General features: G+C 38.2%; 1 protein-coding gene across 1 annotated transcript in view; it reads left to right on the top strand.

Moving 5' to 3' along the window:
* POT1 (protection of telomeres 1) overlaps nt 1-415 on the top strand; it is a gene marked incomplete at its 5' end in the record, with an annotated part of 31,727 nt that extends 31,312 nt beyond the window's left edge. The window contains one exon of the mRNA XM_009871989.1: nt 306-415. Within this exon, the coding sequence (XP_009870291.1) occupies nt 306-415 (110 nt within the window). The remainder of the gene's footprint in view (nt 1-305) is intronic.
* Nucleotides 416-12,405: the final 11,990 nt, after the last annotated feature.

The raw sequence follows: 12,405 nt of genomic DNA, 5'->3' as shown, positions 1-12,405 counted from the left end.
AAAAGACTTTTTCTTTGAGACCAATGAAATTGTCTCATGGAGACACGTGGAGATGAGATTTTTTGATTGGAAAGTCTTTGTATGTGCTGTGTGGCGGTACAGCTACTGGTCCCATGTGCTGGGGTGAGGATAACGAGGCTTGGAGGATGCTCACTGAACATCTTTCTGGATCATGTGGGAAACTTTAAGCTACAGACTGGGATTTCAAAATCAGTAAATTTTTCTTTCTCGCTATTAACATTAAGTTACATACTATATAAAAGTTAGAAATGAGTAGTAAATAATAATTTGTGTTCCGTTTGTAGATGACTTGCCGTGGCTGGAATGCTTCATCCGGTCATATAATGTCAGAGATGTGACGAAACATCAAGTTTGTTACCAAATTTTTGACACTACAGTTGCTGAAGATATATAGCGATGTGTTGCTAAAAAGAAGTAATCCAGTAAGAATGCAATTTTGAGGGGTTTTAGGATCAGAGACTGTATAAAAGAAATTCTTTTTTCGTTTCTTAGTTTCAATCGTTTCAATCTGTGTATATGACGTTTTAGTTTGTATATTAGTGTGAAAGTAAGATATGCTTTGATAGATTCACTACTTTCCTGGCGTGCAAGCCGAGGTGCTAAGCTTTTCACTGGAGGCTGCTTGGCTCAGGCTGATGGAAGCAATCTAATATCCATGTGTCCTTCAAAAAGACAGTGATGAGGTTACTCTAAACTGGTGAGTTTTACTCCGAAAATACAGTCAGAATGGTGCTGCGTTGTTAATTTCTGTATTAAAATTAACCATGTCAGTAGAGATAGGGAAAAGATGCTCTGCAGTAAACTTTCTCTCGGACTACTTTGTGCAAGCACGTGTTCCTGCTCTCTGCCAGTTTGACAGAGAGGTTTGTCTGGTTTCAGATACCCCTTTGATTTTGCACCGATACGTACATTTAGACAAAACTCTTCCTTTTAATCGTGCTAAGGTAACTGCTGTGTCCCAGTCAGATTTTGATGGAGCTACAAATGTGACCATGTAATGATCATTACTGAAACTGAAGTCAAGCCATGAAAGTAAGGAAGTTCAAGATTGTAAAATGAGTATTTACATTCTGTAGATCATTATGATTTTTAAGGAGGTCCTGTTGGGTACCAAAATTGTTAGTGTGCTTATTAGCTGGGTCTCTGTTTTCAAAGGCTCTTACATATCTGGCTAAATTTACTGTAAGATTACACTGCCCAGATCTGCCATCTCTGTCTTACATAATCGGATTGTATGACTAAATTTAGAGATGCAGAACTGATCTAGTGATATCACAGTTTGAAAATATGGCTGGACTAGAAAAATCACTCAGTGGTTTTACATTGCATTCAGCAGTCTGTAGGATAAATTTAGGGCATGTTTGTTCATGGATAATTAATGTATAAACCCTTGTTAAATTAAATGCTTTTCATCAGATAAAATTACTTAACGTTTATAACAAATGCTTTTTAAGAAAGTTCAGAAACAACATGGAGTGCTTGTAAGTAGATTATTATTTTGGTATTAGATGACATTTCTCAGGGCTGTGATGCAATTTGTCATTTAAATTTTCGTCTAGATGTGATACTTTTCTGGTACTCTGAAAAAATCTTACTGTTTATATGTCATAAACCAGGAGATTATTCTTTGTTGATTGGAATAGGAAGAACCAATATTCCTTTAAAAAGTATGAAAGAAAACTACTTTGAAATTGAACAAGCAGTTTACATAAGAGAAGTACTGGCTTATGAAAGCTTGCCTGAATCTGTGAATAAATGCAAATCCAAAAAATAGTTATAACAAGTTATTAAATGAATAGTATAAAACTTCAGACACTGGCTATATCCAAATGATTTCAGAAGTTTGGGGTTAAACTGAAAGCAATTTCTTTTTATTTTCTTGTATATAGTGTACAAAAGTATTGGAAGGAAATGTTTTTATTTTTGGATTTTTGTTTATAACTCTGATGTTGGTATTGTACATTTTTTCTAATTAATTCTTTGTAAAGTAATAAATAAGAATATGTTTTGAACTTGGGTTTAAACTAAGTCAATTTCATTACATACTTTGTCTGAGATCCCTGCCAGAAAACTCTGCATATACATCACTTTATTTTTTTACTGTTGAATATTGTATTAAAATGCTTAATAAAGATTTTTCCAAGTATTCAGTTTTTCTTGTACTTGACTTTTAGTTCCTTGTGCATAAGACATGGAAAAATTTGTCATCAGTAGCTCTCACCCAGCAAAGTTCTCCAAATGAATGTTTGTATAGTTTGTTGGACTGAAATGTACATGTTTAATTCCATTCCTAAATATAATTTTAATTAGTAATGATAAATTATGCATTTGGCAATACTAAACATCACTTTGTGGATAGGAGTTAGTGCATAGACAGTTGAAAATGTCTGTGTCTCCTTGGTAGCCTTTACGTGGAGCAATGGAAGTCGCTGAGATGGAACTTGGTCAGCGCCGAGACCTGAGAATAACTGACCAACGGAGGGAAACCTCGAGATTGCTGTGTCCTGAACTTGCAGCACCCACAAACTCCCGTTTCTGATGGCTCAGCATCTCGGGTAGCAATGACTTTCAGCTCTTGCCAGCAACCTCCTTCATAGAAACAGAAGTCACATTTCCCTTGGTCACTTTCGTGACCAGGTGTGTGATTTAAGTTTCTAAAATGTTAATAAAAGGTCAAATGTCTGTTTTAACCCTTTTTTAAAATTATAGTAATAGATTGTAATGGATTGAAAGACATTCAGAAGTTTAACCCCTAGTAGATCAGGTTAACATTGGTACACTCAGACCCAAGGAAAACTTCAGACGTGCCTTCCTGGTGCCTCATCTTCTTCCTCCATCCACATACACCGCAGCACACAAAGTAACTGCATCAAAACATCAATTTCTTACTAGAAGTATGAGCTAAATGGCAGGTCTGTGGAGAATGTGGAGAATGTAGCACACAGCAAAATTACCACTAGCAAGGACAAAGAATATCTGATTGTAAAGTAGGAGCTGTAAGGGAAAATTATCAAACTTCAACAGTAAAGGAGCGTGAACCTATCCTCCCCTCCAACTACAGGTAAGTGCATAAAAGTGGTAAAATTGTAACTTTAAAAAAAGTTTTTAAAAATAATATTAAAAAAGCATATAAAATAAATGTGCAATAATGTTTTCAGAGGCACCTGTATTATTTGGCTTCTTGAAGTCCTTGTTTCAAGGGCTTAAAAAACTTAACATTCAAAGTCTCTCCAAAATCAGTTCAATTTAAGCTTCCATATGCCTCATGCTCTCTTAAAGCTTCAGTTGGAAAACCAGAATGTAAATAAATAACATATTGCAGAAACCAGGAGGCAGGCCTTGTAGGTGACCTGCTGTTCAGTGTTGATTAAACTTTCTCATCAGCTTTTACTGTTACGGGATCCAGAGATTTACAGACAAGACTTGGAAATATTTTCCTTAATACTAATCCTTTAGCTACTGAGCAGCAGGAAGTAGGATTGCAAAAACATGGTAGAGCCCACAGGCTAACAGGCTGAGGTTTGCAGCAGAAGAAAGAGTTTAATTTTGTTAACAGGGGTGAGTGCTTAGCTCTTCAGTACCACAGTGTTTTATATTGACAAGAATTTATTCCCATCAGGACACTTTTGTGCCAAAACTATTGCATTAATACGTGAAACTGGCAGGTAACCAGACACTGCAATAAGGGGCAAGGCTCAATATTTTAATGAAGTGAAAAAATTAAGCAAACATAACCTTAAGGATTCTGTGATTCTGTATATTCTCCAGATGGAATGGGAGCACTGCTGAAAATTTTCTTCAGTGGAGGAGAGAAAAAAATTCAAATAAGGATTTACTTCAAATAAGCATTATTCCAAGTGTACCAAACAGTGAATATTAAGAACTTAAAGCAAATTCATAAGAAGATGAAGAGAGAAGGAAAGTTTCAGAGGACAGCAGCAAAGGCAAGAAGTAGTAATAGAGTCTTTATGAGATAGTTTGCTGCAGCTCCTGTTCACAGCATTTCCTGTACATGAAATTCCTAGCAAGAACTATAGTTTGATGAAGGATTCCCAGATCCAAAGTGCTTGCACAATGTGGAGCAGAATTGTGCTATAATTAATGTGTTTGTATGTGTTGTAAAGCTGTGGATGGACTTCACCCCAGAAGAATGCTGTAATGTCTTTCCTTCTTGCCTTCTACTACAACTTCAGTACATGCATAAAGAGGGTACCTCTGTAAAACTGCCATGTTATAATTTGTCTGCGTAAAACAAGAAATTTGAAAGGCTAGGAAAAAATCTTTATTTAGTAGATACTTGGTTTATTTCCATTTTTGCAAGTAAAATGGGAAGAAATATGCTTAATGTGGGCATGTGTGCCAGAGAGGAGAAAATTAACTTCTCTTGTAACTCCTATTCCATGCAAAGCTTTGAGCATAAATTTGTTCCTTCACTTGTCCTGTGTGTGTGCAGCCTGTAGACTACCACTGTTAAAAAAAATACTTTTGTGAAGTATAAGCTACATCTTTATAACTGTGTCTGTATTTAACTGTAATTTTGAAGACTGGCTATCAGGTAGGTTTGAATTCTGGAGGTGTTATTTTGCTGAAATGAATTCTCTGAATGACTGAAGTTTAGAAATGCTGCTTGGATTTTGTGACTACAAGAATAGCAGAATTGAGCACTGAAAACTGCTGAGCAGACAGATTTAAGCGTGGACTTTTTTTCTTTCTTCTTCTGTCTACAAATGACCCACTTAAGCAACTGAGAGCCCCTCTGAAATGCCAAATACAGTCAGTCACAGGCGGGATGTGTGTTACCAGAGGAGCTTTTTAACATCGAGGTGGGTAAGGGGCTTGCACTAGACAGCAGCAATTTAATGTTATTATTCTGGCACACGTTCTCAAGATACTCTGTCTCAAAAGATTCTGTTTTCCTTTCACCATTTACTATGCTAAAGGCGCAAAATCCCTTAAAAAAAAAACAAAGTAGTTGCAGTGATGGAGTTTGACATAAACCCACAGTATAAAAGAGATGTCAAAGATCATCTTGACAAGCTGCCCTTTGGTTTTTCATCATTCATAGGTACCGTGGTACATGTAGTGATGGGCTAAGGTATCGCTGCTCATAAAGCCACAGCTGTCTTAAAGGGAGATGACTACTTTATGCTTCCACTATTTGCTGTGTTTTGTTGAGGGTAAAACAATTTAGGTCCTTCTTGAAGGAACAAGAAGCAATAAAGAAAGCTTGAAAAGCTTCATTTGAAGGGATGGGAAAGGTCAGAAGTTACACACAAAAGGACAGTTAGGAATGAGGAGTGCTCCTGAAATATTTATCAGTGCACTTCTAAAAATCAGATATTGTAGCTTGAAAATCTTGATAGAAATCTGTTAACTGCCATGAGCTACATGATTTGATAATGAACAACCTTTTGAATATTATTGCAGCCTGTGTGTCACTGATTAACTGGACTAGTATTTCATAATTATGTTTCTAAACAAGTTTAATTCCTCTGTTTCCAGAATTTACGGACAGAGGTCTGTTTGATTTTCCTTTAAAAACTGAATATATATATATAAAAAAAAAGTTGGCAAAATCACAATATTCTTCATTAGCTAGATGCATTCTTGCACTTCACCAAGTGCCAGGGCCTGCTCACATCAGATCATTTTTTCTGGCAAAGAACGTGTTACACAACAACACCTTTTAAGCGTACCTTTTCACAGCAAGCTTACCAAGGCATTGTAAAAATAGCAATAGTATTCAAAGCTCATCTAGCTCTTATGGTAAGGCTTGGAAAAATGTGAAGGTCTTTGGCCTACTTTTCAGTCTGGGTAAAGAGGTGGCTGATCTGATGCCATGGGGCAGGGAATCCTTAACTCTTTTCTCAGTGGCTATGGCAAAGGTACACAACCTTAATTTTAAACATTGAGGTCATCAGCTAATATGTGTCTGGAAAGCGTAGAGCTGGACCAAATAGTCCTGTCAAGCACATGTAGCAAAGAAAATCCGAATTGGAAATCAATTCTGACTGAAACTGACACAAGGCAAAATGTGACAGTGATGTATTCTGCTTTTGGCAGTTCAGCTTTGTAAAGAATTCTGGTCTGAAACTTCAATCAAATAGTAAATACTTAATCTGATGAAAAGCATGATGAAACTACTTGCTCAAATAGAGCAGACAGACCTCAGAAGAGGCACTGTATTGAGAAGTGCTTTTTTACTTATTGAAAAAACTTGTCTTGTTGTAGCGTTCCATTTCTCCTCATAATCGATATATTTGGGTTCTCAATTGAGTTCAACCAGTCTTGGATTTCCCTTTTTTTTTTTCATTTTGCTGAAATTGAATTCTAACTGTCTATGTCAGCACAGAAACACCATTGCTTGGAAACTGTGATTTCTTTGGGATCTATGAGGCTATCTTGAACATAACAGGTGGTGAGAAATGTCACTAATATTCATTCAGAACTTCTTCATTTGGTCTTTTCCATCAGTAATGAGCCAGCTGGAGGACTACTGTATGAGGAGTTAGAGATCTGTATGCTTGCTGCCTTCTCACGTACACAGCTTTGCTCTGAATACCCTGAGAGCCATTACCAGCAGAGCAAGGTTACTCACGTGTATGCCTCTGCACCATGGATAACATGCAGCTGCTTTATACAGTAGCATAACTGATAAAAGTACACATGATAAAAAGTGTAAGTAGCTTATCTGCATGTATTCAATATGTATTCAATCCTAATTATATGTATAGCACCATATCTTAGGCACTTCAAATAATACATGCATCTCTCTGGGAAGCTTGCCTTTATTGAGACAAAAGTATTGGAGCATGCTGTCCAAAGGACTCGTCAAAGCTGAGTCCAGGTCCCAAACCTGACAGCTGTCAGTGACTGAGGAGTCTGTACCTCCGCGTGCCAGTGAACACTGAGGTGGTGAACCCCAGCATCCATGAGAACCGCATGCAGTGTGCTGTGACCCACAGGGCGGAGCTCATCCTATTCTGGAACACCTGCGCTTCCCAGCTTCAAGAGCTGTCCCCTTTTCTCTATTTTCCATTCTTAATAAATCATCTAACCTGCTTTGCGTGTTGCTGCCTTCCTTTCTGAGATCCTAAAAGAACTGGCACCTCCTCAGTGCAAAACACTCATTTTTCAGAGAACATACCAGTACTCTCCTGTTTTTCCTCAAACTCATGAATGAAGGTTGGATACTAAAAAATGCAACGGTGAATCTGATTAAAAGGAAAATGCTGACAAATTCAAAATAGAAGCAGCAGATTAAATCACAGTTTACTGTAGCTGTGTCTGCACAGGTGAAAAACACGTATGGACAAGCATGCGTAATGCCGGGTGGCACTCACCCAATTCCTCCTTTTCAATCTATGCTGACTTCTAGAGTTTATTTGGTTGTAAAAGAAGTTTCTTTTTGGTTAAAAATTTACTTTTAGCCAATTTCCTTGGTTAAAAAATTGCATGTCTAATCTTTGCACAGGGAGAAGAGGAAAACAATTGTCAGTTGACATTGTCTGAATGTTGATAAGCTTATTTTTTTTTAGAAGACAGTAGAGAACTAGGTGCTGTAACAGATGGGATCAGTAGTAATAGATATAAAGGCTAAATTAACCTCTTAGAAATTAAACAATCTTTTGCCACTTCTACCCAGCTGCACTTCAGGCAGTGGCACTGTTATCTATAACTCATCTAGCACTAAGCTACACACAAGTGGAAGAAAAGGGCTTCAAATAATTGAGCAAATGATTATCACATCTCTTTTTTAAATGGTACTGGAATTACTGTAGCCCCAAAGATGTATGTACTCACTGAAAGAAAATATTATTTAATTTATAAATGTGTAAAAAAAGGAATTGGGAAATTCTCAACAGATTTCTCTTAATCTGGATTTTATTACTATTTGCAGTTATTTAATAAGTGCTTTACATACAAAGATCTTCATGACAAACCCTCTAGCATGAGCCTTTTGCTTTTCCCCTTATTCTGTAATGGGAATCTCTTTTTCATATATCTGAAGGATGTTTAAGCTTTTCTTGTTTACCATTATTGTTCTGGTTGTATCAAGATGCTTACAAAGAGAAACCAGCTTTAAAGATACACAAATTGAGGATGGTGATTGGAAAGTCGGCGAGGGGAGGGGGGGGGGACAAGTGTAGATACAGTTCCAGTAAGCCTTTTGTGACTCCTTACGCAGTGCTGTCCAACCAGACTATGATTTTTTTAAGTTTTGCTATAGGCTCATTCGTTTGGCTAGCCATATATCCACTTAGGTAAAACCCAAAGACAAACCCTGATGCAGTATTTCTTACGGCAGTAGCTATCATCTGGGCAGTCCAGTCCATTTATTCAGCTATTATGTTTTCCAGCCACATGAGATACAAAGGGCTTTGTGAACCTGAATGAGATCTTGAAGGTATACCAGTAAATGTCGATGTTCATTCAGAACAGATGAATGAAACAAGTAATCAGGTGAAACTATTCCTCAGTATCTGGGGATATTGCCAATATCTGACACGTAACAGCTTATAACAGTAACAGCTCTGATTAAAAAGTGTGTTACATATAATATTGTTTGGGAAGTAAGATATTTACTTGCTTTTGGTTTGTTTTTTTTTAATCAGCATCAGCATCGTGGTAGAGGAGCATTTTAATTCACTGTGGTCATACTTCAGACTTAGTTGAAAACATCAAGTGAGATTCCAACACAGAACAGGAATGAAGACATGAATCCTGACACAACAAGTGGAAAGGGAACAAGGATTAGTCAGAAAAAAATGCCTTTAGAAAATCACAATAGCAACCATACTTCATTGTAATTTACTTAAAAGAGTAAGATCTCAGCCTGAGCAATCATGTTATCTTGTTAGAAGTGCATCTGAAGCATTTGCCTTTGACCTCTATGGACAGAAAATATCTGACTAATACATAATATTTTTAAGTCAGTCAAGCCAGGGACCACAACCAGGGAATCGTGTGTTACGCCTCTCACAGACCGGCATATATAGATAGTCTTTGCTGCAGATTGTACATGTTTATGATCAGGTGCAACACATAAATGAAAGAGATGAGTGCTGGGGAGGTGAAAGAAAGGATGTCAGGATAACAATATAATTAATAAACTTGCAAAGCAGCTGCAGGCCAGCTGATCATGCCCATTTTCATGGAAGAGGAGTCATTCCATTTCAAGTCCACTGACTACAGGAGATTTATTTGCCTTTCTTAGGTACAGGTCAAGGCCTCAAATATTGCTGATCTCCCACTTGAGAAAGTACCTAGATTTTCAAAAGGGCTTTTTCTGAGAACTGTTTAGCTTGTCTTTTGAAAAGCTGGCATGTGGTTTGCCCTATGACTTTGTTAGAAGATTTCATTCACAGCTCTGAAACACTGGTGAATTATTCCTAAGGAAGGAGACTCAAAGCAACAGGGCATCATGCACAACATATGAAATAGACCTTTCCTCTTTGTTAAAAATATAACAAGAAAACTATTTCAAATGGAGAGAAAGAAGTCTCGTTAAATTTCATCACTTAACACTTCTAAAAGAAATAGAAAAAACTTCTACCTTCTGAGATTATACACCAGTCTTGATATTGTGCATCATGCTGTGTGGGTGTGAAAAGCAGCTAAGAACTGGATTTTTTAACCTTCATTTTGTGGATTTTTGTGCACATCCAAGTGAGGCATGAATCAGTTTTTGAATGTTTGCCCAATGTATCCGGTGCTGGTTTTCATTTTCAAGTAAGTTCAACACCTTCTTATGCCAGCAGTCTTAGAATTTGAGTTGAGACTGACATAGCCCTTCTTTGCTTATGAGTGATTGCTCTCTTTAACAGTTTATCTTTGGAATTATGGAAAGGAGTCATCTTGTTGCTCCCTTAAACTCAGAGAGCTTTATTCATCCCTTGTGTAATTATGGCAATTTCAAAGCAGTTTCCTTACAGATAGGTTGGACTCCTCATGCAAATCAGATTCCCCAGTGTATGGCTCTTTCTAGATATTGGAATGAAGACCTAAATGTATTGCATTTTATAGCAAAGATTTACTCTTGATTTCCGACTGCTCCAGCTGATTGTTAATTAGATATTTGGCCTTAAAAGCAAAACTTCATGTGAACACACAGCAAAGCTTTCATGATTGTGGTGGTTCATCTTAGAGCAGCAAAGTAACCAAAACCATAATCAGAAAGTAAGTGTAGTTATTACACCAGTACAGGTAAAAGAACTATTAAAGTTATTTCTTTAGCGAAAGGCTAGAGCTCCATTCTTTCCAGCAGAGAAAGAAATCGCTCCATCTCAAACCCTCTAGTTTATTTTGTGTTGGTGTGATACACAGAAAAGAATTCCTCTAACAGAATAATAGATAAGCTATCCCCTACATTACACTGTTTAGAGAAAAGGGATCTTGTGTGCATATATTTGATAGGTTTAGCGCTCCTGCAGAAATTCATTACATATTGCTTCATCTGTAACAAAGAACCCGAATGGAATTGGTGCACCTGAGTGCGAGAGGAGCTGACAGCCCTGGCTTGATACCAAGCTCTGTGGAACTGCCTCTGTGTCTGATTTACCTGATTGCATTCTGAAATGCTGGTCTACTTGATTTTGTGGAAGTGTAGCAGCCACTTCCCAGTCCAGGAAGGGTAGTGTGGGTTCAAGGATCCCACACTGGTAGTGCTTAGCTGATACTTAATGTTAGATAGTAGGTCCTCCCAATTTCATCCACATTCTGTGAATCCAGCTTGCTGCTTTGCTCTCAGACACCACCACCGATATCCTGAAATAGCACCACTGGATCCTGATAAGGATTGCTGCCCTCTCTAACATCTCCATGGAAGGCCCTGTGTGTTAGCAAGCTTTGCACAGACACAACTCTTTCTGAAGATGGAACTTCATAAATCACTTCAGTCCCAGCAAATCCATCATGCCCCCAAAAAGATGTGTCCTACATGTGTCTCTGATGATAAGTTCCCAATCCCTCCTTTATGCTGGTAGTAGTGGAATTGCATGATCTGGCTTATCAGCTCCTTATTGTAGCTCAAAACTCGTCTTTGAAAGGAGAGAAAAAAGGAGGGAAAAGATATCGAAACTATGTAGATGCAGGGAGCAACCATTCATTTTGGCAGTATTACTATCTTAGGACTTAAGCTACCTATTAAGAAACCTGTGAAGCTCTCTCCTGCCAGGTGCCATCAAAGGAGAAATAGTACTAATGGCTGGCTATCCATAGCTCCTGGAAAAAGCTCAGATTTGCCTCTTCTTGCTGCCAGAAAGTTTTGCCATTCACAGTGGACTGGATGCCATCCAGAGGGACTGCTGTGGGCTTGAGGGGTGGGCACATGCAAACTTCATGAAGTGCAATAAAGCCAAGTGCAAGGTCTTGCACATGGGTTGAGTCAATCCCAAGCACAAATACAGGCTGGCTAATGAGTCAATTGAGAGCAGTCCTTCAGAGAAGGGCTTCACGGTGTTGGTGGATGAAAAACTGAATATGAGCCAGCCACGTGCACTCGCAGCCCACAAAGCCAATCACATCCTGGAGTGCATCAAAAGAAGCATGGCCAGCAGGTCAAGGGAGGTGATTTTGCCCCTCTACTCTGCTCTCATGAGGCCCCACCTGCAGTACTTTATCTGGCTTTTGAGGCCCTGGACACAAACAACCCATAGACCTGTTGGAGCAAGTCCAGAGGAGGGCCACAAAGATGATCATAGGGTTGGAGCATCTCTGCCATGAGAATAGGCTAAGAAAGTCCTCTTATAGGCCAAAAGCAAAGCTGTGCTAGAGACTCTTTAAACATCCTGATACTGAATCTCAGAGAAAACATTTGTTTTCAGATGGTGACCTGCAGGCAGGAATACAAATATTTTACAACTAAGTTCAATCAGGAGTTTAGTACTATGCATGCATATCATAGAATCATAGAATGGCCTAAGCTGGAAGGGATCATATATTGAACTATTAAATAAAAAGGAGAAAATGTTCAGAGAGAAGGGATTAGGACCATCTTGGTCGTGCTCTAGAAGAGCAGGAGGTCATATAACCTGTTCTGATTGGCTTGCTGCAAGTGCTGTACCATCCACAGGTTATTTTGAGATTGTGGGAATGCAAGTGTTTATGCTCGACAGTATGCAGAAAAAGAGGTTTCATCTTTAATAAGTCTTGAGTTCATTCATCAGCAGAACCTGCTGGATTATTTCTTGCTTCAAGGGGCCATTAAGAGCTTGGCAGCTCTTCCTTATTGTCCTGTTCTGCAAATTCCTTCTGAGTTTTGAAAAATTCCCTATCAAAACCTGATAAAATAGAGCTTAACTGAGAATTTTCACTTTTTAAATTGCAGTGAATTACTATCTAGAGAGAAGCAGCTTTCTCTCCACACAAGCTGCTATTTTATTG

The sequence above is a fragment of the Apaloderma vittatum genome, unplaced genomic scaffold (genome assembly GCF_000703405.1).
Source record: "Apaloderma vittatum isolate BGI_N311 unplaced genomic scaffold, ASM70340v1 scaffold1786, whole genome shotgun sequence".
Taxonomy (NCBI): Eukaryota; Metazoa; Chordata; class Aves; order Trogoniformes; family Trogonidae; genus Apaloderma; species Apaloderma vittatum.
The sequence above is the reverse complement of the archived record's forward strand: the minus strand, read 5'-3'. Positions and strand labels throughout refer to the sequence as shown.